The sequence below is a fragment of the Sciurus carolinensis genome, unplaced genomic scaffold, assembly GCF_902686445.1.
Source record: "Sciurus carolinensis unplaced genomic scaffold, mSciCar1.2, whole genome shotgun sequence".
In the NCBI taxonomy this organism is placed as follows: domain Eukaryota; kingdom Metazoa; phylum Chordata; class Mammalia; order Rodentia; family Sciuridae; genus Sciurus; species Sciurus carolinensis.
In genome coordinates, this window is record NW_025920174.1 from 432,847 (window position 1) to 452,980 (window position 20,134).

The 20,134-nt window shown below is 46.2% G+C and overlaps 2 protein-coding genes across 6 annotated transcripts; one reads left to right on the forward strand and one right to left on the reverse strand.

Annotated features, from left to right (window-relative positions):
• Nucleotides 1-613: 613 nt before the first annotated feature.
• LOC124974776 (ral guanine nucleotide dissociation stimulator-like) lies at nt 614-3,204 on the forward strand. The gene is made up of 2 exons (XM_047537798.1): nt 614-869; nt 2,879-3,204. Exons 1-2 carry the CDS (start codon nt 749-751, stop codon nt 3,085-3,087), a joined length of 330 nt encoding a protein of 109 aa, XP_047393754.1. The 5' UTR covers nt 614-748; the 3' UTR covers nt 3,088-3,204.
• On the reverse strand, nt 3,033-19,918 carry LOC124974774 (TBC1 domain family member 8-like). Of its 5 annotated transcripts, none has more exons than XM_047537796.1 (8): nt 19,774-19,918; nt 17,479-17,593; nt 17,025-17,119; nt 15,142-15,309; nt 10,549-10,782; nt 6,975-7,133; nt 5,079-5,276; nt 3,033-4,473 (listed from the first exon to the last, which is right to left on the reverse strand). In XM_047537796.1, exons 5-8 carry the CDS (start codon nt 10,594-10,596, stop codon nt 4,426-4,428), a joined length of 453 nt encoding a protein of 150 aa, XP_047393752.1. In that variant the 5' UTR covers nt 10,597-10,782; nt 15,142-15,309; nt 17,025-17,119; nt 17,479-17,593; nt 19,774-19,918; the 3' UTR covers nt 3,033-4,425. The 5 variants fall into 5 exon arrangements, with proteins under 5 accessions (XP_047393752.1, XP_047393750.1, XP_047393749.1 ...); XM_047537794.1 differs by having other exon boundaries at nt 17,442-17,593; XM_047537793.1 differs by having other exon boundaries at nt 17,025-17,593.
• Nucleotides 19,919-20,134: the final 216 nt, after the last annotated feature.

Genomic DNA, 20,134 nt, shown 5'->3' on the forward strand with positions numbered 1-20,134 from the left:
GACCAGAAGTGCGGGGGCAGGTCTTGGTGGGAGATGAGAAAAGGACAGAATGCAGGATGCAGGATGCAGGCTGCACTGTGTGGGATGGAGAATGCTGGTGCACATGGAGGAGGAGAGCAACATGAAATTCTTCCTACCCCTTGAACAGGGCGCCGAGGGTCTCGCTGTAGAAGCGATATTCATGTGGATGGAGCACACTCCACCTCCAGGGAGGTGCTGTACAGGGGCCCATTTCCATGCCACCCTGGCTGAGTGAGGTGTCCTCCTCCATCCCAGGCAGTACTGAGCCTCTGGAGGCCAGGAGCTCTCACGGCTATCATTGGTCTTCCCTCTGAGTGTGTTCTGTGCCCTGGCAATCACAACCAAAGTCTCTTGGGTTTCTGCCTGGGCCACCCCAAAATTCACCCTGCATTCTGCAACAGCCCTGGAGAGAGGAGGTCACTGGTCCATTCCTTCCATCGTGGTGGCATGAAAGTGTTTCTCTACCCAGGCTGTGGCATCCTTTGACCCTGAGTGAAATGTGGCTCCACAAAGGGCAATGGCAGGGCCAGGCAGACCTTTGTAGAATTGGTGTCATAGCCCTGAGGAAGACCCCAGGCAATTACCAGGAGGCTACCCTCAGGTAGTGGAGTAGTGAGTAATGATGGTGCCCCTGTATTTAGAGCTGAACTTCCCCCTGAATGTCCCTGACACTGTTCTTGGGTAGCCACACCACGGCCCATTTCCTCAAGGCCTATCTCCCACGTTGATGCAGGTGACATGCAACGACAGGGCTCCTGCAGTCATTCGCAGGGCCCTGGAACATCACTTGCTGATGCAGGAGAAGCCACAAGACTATGAACTGGGACAAATCATCTCCCAACAGCACAGTAAGTGGGACAATCAGATGGTGGGGAGCCATATTGAAGAAGTGCACTCAGGTCAACTCGTAGCCCAAAAGAGTAGAATCTGACCAAGAACAACACTCAAACAGGTACTGATGGGCCTGGTGCACAAAGAAAACCACACTGGCACTGCTGGGAAGGTCTCTAGGTTCTCTGATCAGCCCCAGGGGCTAGTGTACCTCCCCACCAGGTGTCCAACCCTGGACAGCAACAGGCATTCAATGCTGATATCACTGAGGAGCGAGGAAGAAAGCATTCTTGCAGGGGTCATGTGGCCCCCAGGGCTCACTGAGAGGAGTGTTTGCAGAGGAAGATGGGAAAACAGGGGCTAAGGATGCAGTTGGTACATTTGTGGACTGAAGCAGTACTATTGAAAGCCTTCTCCATGACCAGAAATCCACTCTCTGTGCAGAGCATTGTCAGTATTCTAGCAAGCAGGAACAGGACTAAATGTGAAAAAAAAACAGACTGGGAGACAGCCTCAACAGTCTGACACTGCACAAACGACCAAGTCTTCTGTGCCTGAGTCCACTTGCCTAGATGGAATCAGTAGAGCCAGGTTATTTTCCCTCACTAAAATCAGATGAGGGCTTCTTAGGCACGTATGCCACAAAGCTGACCTGTAATTAATGCCATTGCTGTTTTCTTTTCTGTGAGCCAAAACCCTAAAGCAGCTATGATCCCCTTTCTGTCCACACTGAAAACCGCAACCAAAACCAGCCTATGAAACATTCTCTCATATCTGAATCCACTAATACTGTTAAGTGAGTAGAGTTCACGGAAGTAGAAGACTAAACCTTGGTGGGCTCGGAAATTCATAGCACAGGTACGTCCATCCAAACCCAAATAGAGAACAGGCCCTTTTTAGAGGAGGGCAGCAGGAGACAGGTGTTCATGCCAGGGACTCTCTGGCCGTCTGAAACCCACTAGGGGTTGTTGCATCCCTGGACCATAGGAAAATGTGGGAGTGAAGCCGTTCCTTTCCTGGTCTTTGGAATGATTGATCTCAGTAGGGCAGCATTTGGGATGTGGCCTCCCTTGTAGGATGCCTGGTCCACATGGAGCTGACTAGCAACAATGACAGAACATGGCTAACACAAGGTGTCTCAGTTGGTCATACTTTCCTCCCTGTCAAATACTTGGGGAAAATAAATTAGCAGGGGACTCCTGCTTTGGCTCTGGGTTTCATAGCATTCCATTTGGTTCTGAACTGAGACTGCATTATGGCAGAGGGTGTGGCACCTGCAACCTATGGAGCACTTGCCAACCAGGTGATAGAATGTGATATAAGGAGACTGAGAGAGTGAAGGAGAGAAAGATGGGAAGAAGATGAGGAATACTACTAGGAGAATGAGGATAAAGAGGAGCCCCCAGGACTGGGGATATAGCTCAGTTGGCAGAGTGCTTGCCTCCCAAGCACAAGGCCCTGTGTTCAATCTCCAGCACTGCAAAAAAAAAAAAAAAAAAAAAAAGAGGAGCCCCCAGCAAAAATATATGTGTGCTGAGGGCCTCTCCCTCTTCAGGTCTTCCTCCATCCATGCCCAACCTTCTTCCACTTTCTCCCACTGCTTAGTGTTCTCTTCATCTTGACTGAGTATTCCATGATCACATTAGAGCGCTCAACATGGAATGCTTCACCCAAAACCCACCAGGAAACCTTGCTGAACTGGGGGTGAAACATTGAGCACATGAGTCATCTGTGTAAGATTTCAGATGTAATCCCTAGGGGTATGCTTTGGCAAAATCAAGATGAACTGTGATCTTCTGGAGCCCAAAGCCTTTGGAGGCAACACGCATTAGTCCTGGTGAAGTCCTAGACCTAGTTTTTCCTTCGGGAAGATGGTTGAGGATGTGTCTGGTGGTATTGGAGATGATCTGGACAGCTCTCAGGTCTGTGACTCAGGCCTTTGCTGGCAGAGGCTGTCAGATGTTGGGGTGTCCTGCTCTGCACGTCTCAAGTGCCACCTATCCAACCTGTACCCCTCTCTCCCCAGAAATGAAGATTCCAAAGAATGCCAACGTCTTTTATGCGATGAAGCCACATGTCAGGAGAGACTTCATCCTGAGAAAGAGGACCTGTCCTCAGGATGAAAAGGATGACTGGATCCCTCCCCAACCTCCCTCTTATGAGGCAACTCAGGTGCGACATCACCGCTGGAACCTGTGGACAAGAATCTGCTCCTGTCTCTCTGGGCAGTGCTAAAGCATTGCATCATGGATGATCAATGAGATTGACTTCTAAAATGTTTACTCATCAATTCCATACATAATTGGACCTTAAGTTTTGTTATTTAAAATATGTTTCTGTATTCTGATCCACTTTCATGATTTGAATCTATTCATTTTACCAGTAATTCCTAGCGGAAACATTCAACCCTAGATGAAAGAATGTTTCATTTGATCAAAATGACATTTTGGTATTGGGAGTATGGCAGATTGCATTTTCTGACTCAATTTCCAATGGGAGAAATGAAATATTGGATATTATGATACTCACATGCATGAAGGCACACACACGCACACACTCAACAGACATACAAGCACACACGCTCAGAGAGAGTTTGAGTTGGTTATGGTGAAATGCTTTTAATAACCTGCATTCTTCAGCAATGGGAGGATACATATATGCTCAATACTTAGGAAATTATAGATTAAGGAAATAATTATATATATATATGTATACATATGTATATATATGAATGTGGATATATATATATATATATGTACACACACACATAATGAATAGACACACACACATATATATATATACCCATACCTCCAATGTGTGTGTGTGTGTGCATGCATCACATCTGAAAAGAAAGGTCAGTCTGGATCACTAAAAGTAACAACTGATGCTGCAGGAGCTGCAGTAACTTAGAGTGTGGGGTAATAAGGTCTGCAGCCACACCTGGTCCCCAAGGGAGTGACAAGGTCAAAACTAGTCTCTTCATTGCCACATAGAGTCTACTTACGAAATTGGAGTCTATTCGCCTCAAATTTTCCATATAAAGAAAAAGTATGAATGTAGCAAAAATATTTTTAGTTCTTAAAATTAGAGGACAGGCAGCCCTTTGTCCAAGGACACACACGCGGGAAACTGACACTGAGATGCTCACAGATGCCACCGGCCAGTGGGAGGAACACTTGGTTGACACCTGAAAACCCACAGGACCGTCACCGCCCACTGCCCAAGTCACACAGCAGGAATGACATGAGAGCCACTAACGGACAGGGGAAAGGCCAGCTCCCCTTCTGCTGAGTCCTCAATAGAGCCCTTGCTGCCCAAGATCCACGGCCACCTCTCCACCCAGGTGGAGGAGCTGGTGCTCAGGTGCCACACCCTCCATGGTCATTGCCCAGCTTCCAGTGTCCATGGCACACCAGGGAAGGAGTAGCTTCAACAACCAGGTGGGAGTCAGGGTTCTGGCTGCCCAAAGGCTGGAGGACCATGGTCAGGTGTCCGGGGTGCAGAGGTAGGCTCTTGTCTTCACGCTCCTTGCTGCTGTGACAAGACACCATTTCAAGATCCCCAAACTTGTGGTCACTGCACCTGCTTGTCAAGTACAAAACAGGTGATGTGTGTCCAGCCCTTAAAAGAAAACAAAAAAAAGTAAGAGGAAAATATGCACCATTATTAAGTATTAGTTTAAAATGTGTTTTTAAAAGTATATGTCAATGAAAGTTCTAGAAGGTGAGGCTCTGGCAGACCCAGGTCCTTTTCTGCAGTCATCCAACCCTAAGAATGAGGGAGGATCTCTCTCAGCAGGTTTTGTCTGTTCCAAAGGGCATCAACCCCTGCAACCTTGGAGTGTGGCAGCACCCCAGCCTGTGAAGAAGGTGGGGGTGCCTGACAATCCCTCTGGATGTGGAGAGGCGTGTCTGCTCCACACCCACCCAGGGAGCACACCACCAGGCCCCCGAACCTGGGGGACACCAGATCAACCCCTACAAGCAGTGGTGTGATTCCCGACCAGCCACTCTATCGCGTTCGATGCCCACTCGGGACACCCAGCCCATCAGAGGTGACACAGGACTCACACCCCCAACTACTGGAGGCCAAATCATCTCTAGCACATTGTGTGTTCACACCCAAGGGGGTCCCTTCCTACACATGCCCTCTGGAGCCCACTGACACAGAGGTGGTGAGAGGGGGACTGTCACGTCACAGAAAGCCACCATACTGCAGGCTCCTACCATGTCCTTGTCATTGGTTGATGTGTCATAGTGCACAGGATGGTTGGCGTGAACCTGCTTCAGTCTCTCAAGCAGGGTCTCTTCCAAGGTCTCTCTATCCTTGAGCTCGATGAACTGGAAGGCCATCTTGCTCCTGATGCTGATGAGGACGGGGCTGGGCAGCAAACTGGTGTCCTCCATCTTCTCCATGCTCACTACCTGATGCAAAAGACGGCACATGAAGGGGAGGTGCTGGAGAACAGAACTGACTAATTACGCTCTGTACATGTTCCAATATGAACAATGAATCCCACTGTTATGTATAATTGCAAGGCACTAATAAAAAGATTTGAATCACAGTAAGTACTGCAAAAAAGAAGGAAGGCAGGCCTCCACGAAATGCTCACAAGTTAATCTAATATGGAATAATGGCAACAAGGACCTGAGATAAAGGTTGAAAAGTGTGCAAGGGAGCATCAATAACAATCACCAAAAGGTAGAAGTAACCCAAGCTTCCATGCACAGATGAATGGATAAGAGAACTGTGGTTTAGGCTACCATGGAATATTACTCAGACTTCCAAAGGAAGGGAATTCTAACAGATAAGAGGTGGATCAACATTAAGAACATTGTGTAGTGGAAGAAACGAGTCACAAAATGACAATGCTGTAGGATTCCACTTACAAATTGGTTACAAGGTAAATTTCATGCTATGCATAATTCAAAAATCAATTTTTAGGTATGTAGGTCATCATGTCTATTTCTTGCTCCACTGATAATAATGCTTGCAAAATGAAGACATCTATTGGAGAAGGAGGGGATAGATCTGGGAAATCATATGAGGAAAAACACTGAGTTTCTAAACAATCAGGCTCAGGACCTATGGTACGAGAAACGAGACCCCAGAGGTCTTGATGTGTAACAGCTGTGGTACCCCCTCAGCAGAGATGCCTGAGATCAAGGATCAAGCTGCTTGCATTCAGAAACAAACTCAGGTTGCCCACACTCCCGTTTCCAATGAGAGAATCACAGAGTTATAGGAGGGACCTGATCCTAACATAAGGAGACATTTTTAAATCTTTCACAAGTTCCACGGGAGAATAAATGCCAATTCGACCCCTATTTTCTAAAGGTGAAGCTTTTTACAGTTTTTTTTTTTTTTGTATTTTTTTTAGGCAACAAAAGGGGAGGATCCCTTCCTAAAGAGCTGTAGGAAAAGCTTGGATTGCGAGGCATGTACTTTTGAATGACAGCTTTATCAACAGTGTGGGGCTAGGGTATGTTTTTCTTACCATCACTTCTAGGCAACCTTTGGTTGCCATAGCAACAAGAGAAAAAAGGAAGGCTGAAGGGGTAATGCTGTAATTCAGCCCACACTTCCCTCCTGGAGCCTGGCCATCAGATGGCCCAAGGTGCTCTGGATGGGATATAGTTGGAGTGTGTCCCCCGAAAGTTCTTGTGTTGAAAGCTTGATCCCCAATGGGGCAGCATTAAAGGGTGGTGGAACCTTAAGAGGTGAGGTCTAGTAGGGGAAGGATGGGTCACTGGAAGAATAGCCCTCAGTAGGGATTATGGGACCTGGTTCATTCCCACAACAAGGATTGTTACAAAGAATGGTCCTTCCCATTCTCTGGCTTCCTGTCTTCACATATGATGTTTCCATCTACTCATGCTCCTGCCATGGGGGCACTGTCCACCACAACGCCCTCACTGGTGCTCACCCAACACCATGTTCTTGAGCCTCAGGACTGGGAGTTAATTAAGCCTTTTCTTCCTTTTTTTTGGTTAATAAGTAAACCTGGCATCATGGATTTTGTTGTAGTAGCAGAAAATGGACTCAACCACATGGGTAAAAAGATGAAATGGTGCATCAAAGTGTGCACGGCAGGTCAAGCAGAGGGGAGAGGCAGGGTGTACCTCTCTGAGCAGAAGGACAACATTGTAGCAGTCATCTTCTATGCTGGCAAAGCAGGTGGAGCTGTCAGAGGAAAACATGCGTCCTGCGGTGTGGAACCGACTGAAGGGCGTCCAGAGGAGCAGGTCCATCACAGTGTGCAGCTTCTGTTTCTTGGTAGCCTGAAAAAGATTCGAAACAGTTCCTTCTGTGCTTGGGTTTCAAGGTCCCTGGTGAGAGGTGGGGGGAGTTCAAGATACGGAAAGGTCAACAGACACGAGATTGAAAAGAAAACACTTTTGAACTTGCTGGCACAACGTGATAGTTTAGTGACTGAAATAAAAAAAAGTCATGCTCCTCCAGAGCCTGTGAACCCCATGTTCCATCCAGACATTCAGTTGCCCTTCCAACCAAGTGCAAGGAGCAGAGCCCGCTGTCCCCACCAGCAAGAAATTCATAAACTCATGAACTCAAATAAGTATTAGATCCTGGTTTGAATAACTCAGTACTCCAAAAATGGCAGCAAAGGCCATGTGTGGAGAAGTTAGATGATAAGCGGGGTGAGCATCGGTGAGACATGGGGAAGGTGGAGCCCTTGCACGCTGCTCGTGGAAGGCCAACTGACACTCTCACCTTGGCAAAGAGCCAGAAGCCCTCAAACGTTGAAAGTGGACCTAGTGTTTACCCAGACATTCCCTCCCAGGTGAATGCACCAAACAGACTTGAGCACTGTCGTCCACTAACTGGCACACAAACACAGCAGCAGATTCATAGTCGAAGGTGGAAACTACCCCATGTCCACCAGTTGATCAATGGACACAGCAAATGTGGCACATGCCCTCAAGCAGGGTAGATAGTACTCAGCCATCAACAGAAAGTGTGCATGGACAGAGCTGGAAACCTCAGGCTGAGTGAAAGAAGCCAGACACAAAGACCACAAGGTGCCAGACTCATTTACATGAAATGTCCGCACAGGAGGCTGACAGACAGAAATAAGGAGTGGCTGCTCATTAATGTGAGGCTTCTTGGGAGGGTAATAAAAGGTTCCGTGGCTGTAGTGATGATTGTGTGGTCCTGTGAATATTGTGAAACCTCAACTACCCATTGAAAGTCTTAACTGTTCAGACATGAATAACCGAAAAGGAGCCTGACTTTTCTCCAGAGGAGTACCAGGGAGCCAAGGAAAGGCAAGTGCACTGCGCCAAGTACACACACTGAATCACACATAATTTCCTACATTCGTATAGGAATATACGCCTGGTGTAGCTCCACATCTTGTACAACCACAAGAAGGGAAGCTGTACTCCATGGATGTAGGACATGTCAAATTACACATGACAGTCAAGTATATCTACAAAGAACAAAGAAAAAGAAGTTCACATAGTGCAAGAATGGAAGGTGAGGTCCCTCAAGGGGTTCACAAGGTCCCTGAGAGTCAACAATGCCCAACACACTTACATTTAACTCTAAAAATGTTGCTGTCAAAATGCTGAGAGTAGAATGGTGGAAACCAGAGGCCAGAGAGGTTGGCTCAGGGGCTCTGAGCCAGTGAGAGAAGGAGCAGGAAGTTCCGGGGTGCTGCTGCAGAACAAGTGACTACAGGTGCCAATCCCACACGAAATTCTTCAGGCTGCTAGATAAAAGGATTTAGGGACCAGGAAACAAAAACAATGATCAGAGCCCCAAGAGTCTCTTTCGTAAGGAAGAGATAAGCGCCATCCATCTTCCAAAAGAACTATCACACATCAGAGGTGACCCAACACCACATGGAGTTGAATTTGGGAACAAAGAAAAAAGGAAACCTATAAAGAGCATTTTTTTATGTGCCTTTTGTGGCAACACGTGATCAATTTGAACTACATGCACACAGCTGGAAGGGATGGGAAGTCATTCTGAATACATGAAAACCCTAAACATGCTGCTGTTCAAGGACCACCACTGAGAAAGATGCACCCCCACCAGACAGTGAGAAGAAAGAGCATGTCTTAAGGAGGAAGAGATCTGCTGTTTTCAAGATGACTTTCCTTGTATTAGCACTGAACACTAGACCTCATGGTTTTGAATGAATTCACTACAGGTTGAGTTGGCCTTATTCAAAATGCTTGGGACCAGAAGAGTTTCAATTTTCAGAGTTTTTCAGATTTTACAAGATCTATGTAAACTTTAGCAGTTGAGCATCCCTAATTAAAAAATCTAAATAAAAACTGCTCCAAAATTCGGTTACAAAACAAGAGTTTCAGATGCTGAGGTACTAAACTGCCTCATGAGCAAAGGCATTATAGCTATGGTTTACTAATCTCCTTGGATATTTTAAAGAAATGTCAATGGAAAAAAAAATACAGGAATGTTAAAACAGATTTGAAGTAAAAGATTAAAGCTGTTTTTAAGATTAAACATAGGATTATATGATTTGGCTATTCCATTTCTGGGTAAAAATACTCAATAGAATCGGAAGCAGGTGTCAGAGAAATTAGTGTGCCCTAGTGTGCCCAGTTCATGACAGCATTGTTCACAATAGCCAGAAGGTAAAAGCAAAATAAGCGTGCATGGACAGATGAGTGGATAAACACAGTGGGGTATGTACATATGATGGATTATGATTCAGCCCTGAAAAGAAAGGACATTCTGACACATGCTGTGACAGAGATGAACCTTGAGGACATTATATTAAGCGAAATAAGCCCAAAGCAAAACATTGAGTGTTGTCTACTTACGTGAGGGATCCAGCTGATTCCACAGAGACAACAGAATGGCGGTTGTGAGGCAAGGTTGAACAGGGTGATAGTGTCTAGTAGGTAGATTTTAGTTTAATCAAGTCAGAAGAGTTCTGGAATGGGCAGTGAGGATGGTCATGTATCAGTGTGAACATACTTAATGCCACTGAACTGCATGCCTGAAAATGGGGAGGTCTGTGTTATATAAATTTCAAAGTAAAGAAAAAAAAACTCTGTTTAATGACTAGTAGTATTTGATCAGTCCTGATTCTGTAAGTATGTCAAAAATTGAATCCAGGACAGTACTCTGTGGTCTCTCATAGGATCTTTCAAAACGGTTTACCTTGACATCAGAGCTGTGGTTAGTTACCCAGTTATGATCTGCAAACCTGAAATCAAATTCCAGCTCAAACACTGGGTTTGAACTTCAGATGATAAAGCTGAACTCCTTAGTGACACTGCAAGCAACTAGCCTGACAGTCTCCATGACTGGTGTCACCATGGATCAAATTATACAAAATACTGACTTACTCTATTGATGACAAAGGTATCGAAATCAGTTCAGCTGCCCTGAAAACATTTTTTACCTTGTGATTTAAGATGAAAAGATGAGGACTTGGTGTAGCTCGGTGGTAGAGCCCTGGTCTCGCATGCATAAGGACCTGGGTTCAACCCCAGCACCACCAGAAAACCAAAAAAAGGTTTCTATACAAATACCATGCCATTTTATGAAAGAAACTTGAGCATTCATGGGGTTTGCTATGCACACAGGCCCTCGAACCAATGCCCAGGGACACAGCGAATACCTCATAACCAAAAGGTGCTAAGCAAAGCACACGAAAAGGTCAAGCAGCTGAGGGACACCATGGGACTGAAGCTCTACCTCTTGGTGATCTGGCTTGGCTCCTGCACATCTGGCTCCAGACCTCATTATCCAGCAGCCTCCGCAGTATCACATCTACCAGCTGCTCCATGATCTTTAAGACCGCATCCAGGATCAGAAACATGGAGGAGTCACGCTCCTTATTCTGTGTGGTGATCCGAATGGTGTCCGCCACAAAGACGTTGGCTGTCCTTTCCAATTTCTGGATATCAACCCAAGGTATTACAAGATGAACTGAAAGAGAAACGATGCAAAATCAGATCCCCCATAAAGTGGGAGCCAAACTTCAAGCATCAGCAAATAACAATCCAACGTTCTATTTGTTTCTTTTAAGCTAAAATGCAAAAGTCTCAAAGCCTGTGCAGGGGAAGAGTACACAACTGCCTGACAGCTGCTGGTGAAACCCAACTCATGTGCCAAGGGTTTTCTTAAAGATTGAAGTGTCATCTCCCAGGTTGCTGGCTACTGCATACTTTCAAGGACCAACATTTTGCAATCCAATAGCATACATCTTCAAGAATATTTCAACACTCATGCAAAAGTTTCTGAATCACACAAAATCTACTTTCAAAAACAGCACTCACACATTAAGGTAGAAGAAAAAGGAGTGTGCAAGAGGGTTATTCATTTCTCGTTCACAGAAGCGGGCTGAGCATCGAGTCTGTGTCACATGACTCTTATTATGCTTAGAAGACACTACAAGCAGATTCTATGAAATGCTAAGGTAATACAGTACAGTCAGGCACAGTGTATGTGCACCTTCGAGCTACCTGCAAGCCTGAGGCAGGTGGGTGTCTTGATCCCAGGGTTTTAGGTCCAGCCTGGGCAACAAAGCAAGACTTTCACTTTAGAAAAAGAAAGCAGGTGCTGGGACATAGCTCAGTAGCAGAGCACTTGCCTAGCATGTGTGAAGCCCTGGGTTTGATTCCCAGCACTGCCCGAAAGACAGCCAGGTGCTGTGGCACCACCTTTAGTGCCAGTGACCCAGGAGGCTGGAGGATCCCTCCTTGCTAGGGAGGTAACTTAGCTAGTCCTTGTCTCAAAAAGCAAGGTTGGGATGGGGGGCAGGGCTCAACAGTTAAGTGCTCTGACTTCAATCCTCAGTAATACTGCTACTAATAAAGATAATATAAAATAGTGCAGGTGATACATTTTTAAACAAACATGCTAGTCCCAGATTTTTTTTTTGGGGGGTGTACCAGGGATTAAAGTCAGGGGCACTTGGCTACTGAGCCTCACCCCCAGCCTAATTTTGTATTTTATATTTTTGTATTTTATATTTTATATATTTTATATATTATATATATTATATATTTTATATATTGTATATTTTATATATTTATATATATATATTTTATATATTTATTTATATTTTGTATTTTATTTATTTTTTTATTTTTATTTTGTATTTTATTTAGTCTCACTGAGTTGCTCAGTGCCTCGCCTTTGCTGAGGCTACCTTTCAACTTGCTAACCTTCTGTCTCAGTCTCCTGGGATGCTGTAATTACAGGCATGCACCACTATAGGCATCTGAGAATTAGTGTGGATACAATGATAGGCAGTAGGCTAATGCAGAAGAAAACCGGAGAAGATAAAATCTTATCTGTTAGCCGATTCCTCATACAGATAACAAGTAGAAAAACATGATCGAATATTAGCAATAATTAATTTTTTCCAAGTATCATCATCCTAACACAATTAGGTTTAGTGACAATCCTTAGTGTTCCAAATGAAATCATTTCCTTTTCACCTCAGAGAATGAATGTCATATTGTAACATTTCCTTCCACTTATTTAGCCATAGCATTTTCAATGACTTTAGAATTGTAAACAGCCTCATTACTATGTCAGGCCTGGGACTACTCTTTTCCAGCTATGCCAGCTCTTCTGCCCACACTAGTTTCATCTACACTGCCTACTTGAGTTCATTAAGTGACTTCTCTGTGGAACGCCCTGCACTTAAGCAGCACAAATAGGAAAAACTAAACTACAAGCAAATAAGCAACACCAACTTGGCAGAACACAGCCCAGAAACAGACATGGTGTACATTATAAGGGGACAAGGAAGGCATGGTGGACATGACCAATCTGAACTGGGTATTGAAGGACAAACAGGAGTTTCTAAAGAGGCTAAGGAGAGAAGGAAAAGCATTTGGAAAAGTGTTCATTTGGGAAAGCATTTCAGAAAGAAGGATGGCCAAGGTTAGGCTGGAGCCCATTCCAAGCAAGGTCAGGAGATGACTGGGCACACAGGGCAGGATACTGAGGCATCAGAAGGGAGTCTGGTGAGACTGAAAGAGAAAACAGCATGTGCAGGAGGCTGGCCACAGCAGATATTCAGAAGGAGGCCTCCCACTGGCTGCACTTGGAGAATAAATAAAGAAAACCACACATACGTGTGCATCTCCCATGCCACCCAGCACGGGCTCTTGAAATGGCTTCTGAAAGTGCTTTCAATGGCAATGGCTTTTGAAACCTTGAACACACAACTGACACCTGTGGCCTTGCCTTTTCCTGTGGGAATGCCAGTACTGAGGAAAGTGCCCACTGCTGGTGCGATGTCATAAATTCTTTCTGGATTTGAAGTGGACCCAGGTAAAGTGTTCTGCATATACAACAGTCATGATGTTCAAGGACGGGTGTTTTAAAAGATGTCCTTCTGCATTAAGAAGCAGAAGTACATGCTACTCCTATAGAAATATTCACCCATCAGATATGATACTGTATCTTCAACATAATCTATGATAGTAAAAGGTTTTGACTAGCTATTTAAATAAGTTACACAGATATGCTCCTGAAGGTAGCAGAAAAATGAATTGTCTCCAGAAAACAAGCAAAAAAAAAAATCAAGCTCCTTCGTTGTAGCATGTATACTTCAACTTAATTATCTGCACAAATCATTTGGAAACTAATCCAGTATCACCTGCTGTCTTCTCAACCACCCACTTAAATCTTTTGCTGTGGGATTTAACCTTTAATGGCTTCTCTAGGGAGCCATGCCAATCAACCCCAGGGCCAACTTTATCTTGAAGGACCAAATACTGCAGATGCTGGCACTGGCCTCACATGACATCATTGACCAGGAGAAGGGGTAGAAGCAGAGGTGGTTGATGCTGATGTACAGACAGCATTGGCGGGGCACCCAGCCCTTACAGCAGCAGCAAGAGCAATAGGTGACCACCTTCTCTGCCTCAAGGAGGACGAACCTGGCCTCCAACGTCACCACCGCTTCTCAGAACTTCCTGGGCTCCCCTTTCTGCTAAGCAACCCTGCTGCTGCTCTCTTAATCTCTTAAGCAATCAGACCCTGACTCACAAGAGACAGGGCCTTCATCCAGGGAGCTGGGCAAAGGGAAGGAAGACAGCACAAGGGACAGGAAGCAGGAAGGACAGATGCACCCAGGCACTTAAGGAATCGCTGTTGTTTCCACGACAACCACTCCTGTCCACAACCCTGAAACAGCCACAGCCAGAGGGGGAAAAAAAAAGGCAGAGATCGATTAACCATCACAAGGTTGCAAAACACAAAGAAAAGTCTCTCAGTCACTTAATGACCATGAAGCTGTGGCTGAATCAGCTGACTTCTAAGGTTTTGAGAATTTTAATTCACAATTATTTCCCAAATCCTCCCTACACTCATGCTACAGTTTGGATCTTCAATGCCTCCCCAAGGTCCATGTGTTAAAGGCCTGATTCCCAGCTAGTGTATTGGGAGGTGATGGAACTGCACAAGGTGGGGTCTGGCGGGAGGTCCTTGGATGACTGGGGACGTGCCCTTGAAGAGGACAGCGGGACCCCAGCCCCTTCCTCTCTGCTTCCTGGCTCGCCATGAGTTGAACACTTTTCTTCTGCCATAAGCCGCTGCCTTGATGTGCTGTCCCATCACAGGCTCACAAGCAAGGGGCCCGATCAGTCACGGACTGGAGCCTCCAGAACTGGGAGCCAAACCAACCTTCCCTAAGTCAGTCACTCAGGTATTTGTGACAGCGATGAAAAGCGAACCAACACAAGAGATACGAAACCCAGTGACTGGCTCTGGTGTGGCAACTCACATCAGCCCCGAAGAACTACACAACTAGGACCTAAGAGTCTCTTTAAAACATGAACGAATATCTTCATTAGGTTCAAAAAGTTCAGTATAAAGCCAACTGCAGGATCTGGAGAAGACTAATGCCATGCACCACCACTGTCCACTCTGTACTTGTTCAAGGTGGAAGGGAGGACCCTGGCCAAGCTTCTAGAGGGCGGAAGTACTCCTAAATCCCTGGGGAGTGCGGAAAACAGCAGAGGGCACAATCTGACACTGCAACTCTTTTGTCAACCACTACCAAGAAGGGACCTTTGTGATCTGTGGTGGTGACAGAAGAGACTAGAATAAAAGCTGTGGTCCATTTCTCAAGGGTGACAGTCTGTCGTTACCTGTCCTTTTCTTTTTCTTAACATTTTCATTTGTGTTTTATATGACGGTCTTATGAGAGCCTATGTTTCCTAAGATGAGGCTGTTTTCTCAGGGGTGTTACCAAATCCTCACTGTATAAGTCCTTTTAGAAATGAAACCTGGGCACTCACATTAAAATAATCTAATCATACTTACTATAAAATAAACCTCAGTGCTGGTGAAGTGTACTGTTTTCTTCATTATTTATCAGGCTCTAGAGCTGACTGGCATGACGGAGAACAGGATTCAGAGGCTCCAAGCAGACATGATGGTGGCCATAGGGCCTCCCAACTGTCATGGCTGCATGTCTGGTTCCAGGAAGAGCTGAAGCAGAGGGATTTTTCAAGTTTTATGGAGCAGCCAAGGGCCCAGGAAAGGTCCAACTCTCACACCCTGTGGATCTGGCCCGAGGAGTGGGGAGAACAAAGGCCACGATGTGCTCTCGCTCCCCAGCACTGCCTCCTCAGCTTTCCTTTCTTCCTTCCTTTTTTTAGGGCATACTAGCTTTGAAGTGTCACGGATCAAAACTGTCACCCCCAAACATGCCACTTCAGCATAAGGATAACTGAGCAAAAAATAACTGAGAAACAAAAAAGACGGGGTACCAGAAAGACTGTCCGCCCTGCCCCATCTGCCTCGAGTCAGGAGGGACTCTCCATCTGCACAGGTGTGTCCCCCTCTGTCCTGGGAAGACACCTTTGACCTCTTGATTTCAGCAGCATGAGGGGCTCACACAGACTCATGGAGAGAGCCCTACCCTGCCATTAGTTTCCCCCATGTTTACCTCCCCGACCCTGCACCACCCCAGAAGATGGACCCCTTTTCCTGTCACTTCAGTCCTCAGTCAACTGGTTGCTTTCCCTTAAGGTGCTGTGCAAGGTCGATTCTAACCACCCTACCAGTTACATGGCTGAGTTTCTGCCACATGTATACACTCTGAGTGCATTCATATCAACTCTTTCTCTCTTGCTCATCTGCTGCATAGCGATGTCATTTCCAGGGCCTCAACTACAGAACCTAGGGAGAGGACACTTTTCCTTCTCCTACAGAAGGGTCTCAGGAAGCAGCATAGCAGAAATCAATTTCCTTCCTCCCAAGCAAGGGAAATACCTCAAGAAAAGAACCACTACAGTTCACGTTAGGCCAAGAGAGGCAGGTCAAGTGTTGCTGATGCTCAGTCCCATCTGATACAGGACACCGAGGCACAGTTCATCGGCAAGGATGAGGGGTGTCCCGAGAGCTGTGAGTGTCTTTTACCATAGCCCAGGTCAGCTCTGACCCCACAGGTAAGAGTTCATGCACTGGCTGCCAAGCACTGGATGGCCTCGGTCACCCCTGCTCTTCACTCATCCTGCTCACATCCCCTAGTCCCCAAATGCAAAAGACTGCTTCTCTTGCTTGCTCTAAAATCAAAAATTCACTTTGACACCCCTTACGAAAAGCTGGAAGTCTTCAGGTTTGTTTTCAAAAAACAAAATCCATGGTCTGGGATATTCACAACAGTTCTATTAGTGCATTCTACTTATACACAGTAGTGGGGTTCACTCTGACATCATCATACAGGCATGGAATAGAATGAGCTCCATTTCCCTCCCCTGGGCTGCCTACTTTAGTGGGCTCTCTACTACGTATTTGGTCTTTAATTAGTGCTTCATAGGTATGCATCAAAGATGGAATTCACTGTCGTATATTCATGTATGTATACAGCACTATTTTGACAATTTCTTTCCACACTGGGGATCCTTTGAATAGAGGAAATGAACTGAGGGTGAGGAAGGAGGAACAGGAAGCGGGAGGAAAGATGGATGGCTTTGGGGAGGTTTTATCCCAAGGGAAGAAAACTGTACTGCAGGCTTATATGTTCAAGTATGTAAGGAGAGTTCACTGTAGAACAAGGAAACATGTCCCTCCCCAACAGGATCTTAAAGCACCAATCACCATCATGTCCTTGCAAGGACACCAGTTATGTAACAATGTAACTGGCAGCAGGTATGGACAAATACCTCCCAAGATTCCTCTCCTGCCTTCTCACACCTTACCTGGCTGTAACTGCATTTAATTAGCATCTGCAGAACAAACATCCACTATTAGTGGGACCAGAGCACTAGGTCCAACGTGGTCACAAATGTTACAGCTAAAGAGAAAATGAATCAGGAATAATTAATTTGAGGAAGACAATAATATGTTGCTCTGCAAAAACAGAAATCTTAACATTATGGTATCCCACGAGAAAAAAAAAAAGGATGATTATATCTTTAAAAGATAACAGGAATTAGGCCTGAGGATGAAGCACCACCCTCTTTTTTTCCTAAATTTCAGTTGTATCTTTATGTGCCGCAAAGACTGACAGGTGACAAATTGAACTAATTTGCCTTTGCGCATTAATCCAAAAAGTGTAATCGGACTGGTGAAGACTGTGGGTACGTGGCAGAGTTCAAAATGTCATGAAGAGTCACCCGAGATGGGGAGAAAGGTGGAGATCAAAGGGCCTACCTTCACCTTCCCCTTGACAAAGCTGGCCATGTCGTCTTTATAATCAAACACAGAGTATGGAGGAGATTCTGTCCCAGCCAGTTCCAGTGCTGGTTGATTTCCTCTAATGTGGTACCTGGATCAGAATAGAAAGAGAGAGAGTGAAAAACAAGAGTCATCGTTTTGCTAACATTAAGTCCCTGTGTTAATGTTCTGCAAACAGTCCCGTGCCAGGGTTCTCACACCCCGAGCCACAGTTTGTCACTGAAAGCTGGCACTCTCCACTGGTGCCACGGTCTCTCCCGCCACTGCACTGGGACTTACAAACTTCAGTCCCATGGCCACTTAGGCCAGCTCACCAAGCAGGAAAACCTTCGAACTGTCCTGTGACCACCTGCACACCTTGATCATGTGCAGAGCACCTACCACTCAAGTGTCAGAAGCATTTGCAATGGTACAGCTGTTCCAGCATGGAACACAGACCAAGTGGCAGACGATTCTCAAGAGTCTCACTTAGTGTCTCCTGGGAGAAGAGAGGCCCGTGGAGAAGTACCAAAGTCACGTTCAAAGGGGAAGAACCTCCTGGGAAGGTCCTCACAAGGATGTTGTCACTGCAACAGGCACTGGTTGACCGACAAGCAACAGCCAGGAATTTCACAGGTTTACAAATGGACACTTCATACCATGTACAGCAATATTGAGATTGCTATCAAAAAAACCTGTATTTAATACCTAATCCACCAAGTATCACAGCTTAGCCTAAGCTCCTATCAACACGTTCAGAACACACCCATTACCCTGCAGTTGGGCAAAACCATCCAATACAAAGCCTATGTATTATAAAGTGTTGAAGAGCTCACGTAATTTATTGCATACTATGCCGAAGTGAAAAGTCCAAGGTTTCTATGGCTATGCTTCCACATGACCGATAAGTCCAAAAATTGTGAAGTCTGACCACGCAAAGTCAGGGGGCCATCTGGATACGTCACTTTCCTTTGCCTTACAAATCTTCAACAAGAGGCCTCGGTCACCTTTTTTGCATGCTTCCCCACTATCTACCCACCATGCTTTACTGGGCACTGACTACATGCCCAATGCTGTCCTGGGCACAGGAGGGAAAGCAGCCAGAGAGACACTGGAACTTTTACTTCCATGAGGGAGGCAGGAAAAAAGAAGTGACCTGAGCTCCAGCAGGGAGTCAGCACAACGGATGTCTGAGCTCTAGCCTGAAGGACTGGGCATGCTCCTCTGTCTACAACCCCAAGCCACTCAGTCAATGCTCACAACTTCTCTCTCTGCCTAAAGCGAGGCACCTTTAGGAAGCCTGGAGAGACTTTGGTCCATGTGAAATTAAAATAGTAATAACAACTTGTCTCCCTTCCAACCTGTTATCCACAGATCTTTTGCCAAATAACACAGTTAATCCATGAAGTAGTTTAACTCTCTCTTCCACCTAGTTTAAAAGAAAAAAAGTACTCTTGAAGGCCCCCCTCTACTTCCCTGTCCTGTCACACAGGACCCTGGAAAAGACAGGGATCATCCTCACAGGCCGCTCTTCCCATTCCTACTCTGAGCTGGTTCCACCCAGGGCCTTTCCTACCCTTTTTCTTTGTACTTTATTGGACACCCACATTCCTGGGCAGGGATCCTTTCTCAATGCTCAGCACACAACCAAGTATGAGGGCGAGTCAACGACATGCAAGACGCCCAAGTAATGCCTGCACAAGTACAAGTATATCAGTCAACAGCACAATCCTCACACCAGAACATACCCATGCCTCCCATCCTCACTCCCCACAAGAGAACCCTGAAAAGAACAATTCACTACTCAGGACCTTCTGAGGGCAGGACAATGGTAGAAAACAAACCTGGCAAACCTGACCTGTGTCAGCCCAAGGAAACTTCCTCAGCACCTGGCAGCCCAGTGATGCAGTCTCTTGGCACAGACATGCAACATGGGGTGGAGACTGCCCAAGTCGGACACAGCCCTTGCACTTTGCCCCCGGCTATTACCACACATGCACACACCTGGGAAAACTCCGCTAATCAGACACCAAGACCATAAAGGAAAGGGCCACTTTATACTCAACAACACGTGAGTGCCCTGAAACACACCCCTCAGAAGCCTGGCTCACTCACGCTCACAGCTCAGTGTGTTTCCGATCACTAAGAAAGAGACAGACATGTGGAAGAGAGCACAGAGCTCCTGAAAGCAGGTGAGGTTCCCTGGGCGTTACTTGCAGGCTCACCAACAAGCAGATGCTCCGCATGCTCAGACCTCAGGGTTTGGAACATTCCAACGGGAACAAGACTCACCAGTGGCTATGGCCCAGTGAACGTCGCATCCATCCAGGAACTCTCCACATGCTATGGGAGAGTACACCTGTGAGCCGGGAACTTGAAGCAGAACTTGAAAGGGAGCTACCTCGGTGTTGGAATCCAGCACTGCCTCCAGAGCACCCACCAGGGCCACCTACAGGCAAAAGAGAAGCAAACACACCTGTGAGCTCAGGGACATGCAGACCCGCAGCCAGTGTGCAGCTGCCACTCCCACATGCGCAGGCAGCATGGTCACTGGTGAGAGCCCAGGCACAGCTCCGACACCCTGCAGAGTCAGAGCTCCAGGGGGCCCAGAGCTCTAGCTTCCTCACACCCATTTCCCCAGCATCTGCAGTTG

Bases quoted from the DNA above. Each gene is read 5' to 3' on its own strand.
- LOC124974776 (XM_047537798.1), top strand. From the start codon at position 749: ATGCAGGTGACATGCAACGACAGGGCTCCTGCAGTCATTCGCAGGGCC. The intron at 870-2,878 runs GTAAGTGGGACA...CTCTCTCCCCAG, and splicing joins AATCATCTCCCAACAGCACA to AAATGAAGATTCCAAAGAAT.
- LOC124974774 (XM_047537797.1), bottom strand. From the start codon at position 10,596: ATGAGGTCTGGAGCCAGATGTGCAGGAGCCAAGCCAGATCACCAAGAG. The intron at 7,134-10,548 runs GTAGAGCTTCAG...AATCTTTTTCAG, and splicing joins CCAAGCCAGATCACCAAGAG to GCTACCAAGAAACAGAAGCT. The intron at 4,474-5,078 runs GTAGGAGCCTGC...TTTTCTTTTAAG, and splicing joins CAACCAATGACAAGGACATG to GGCTGGACACACATCACCTG.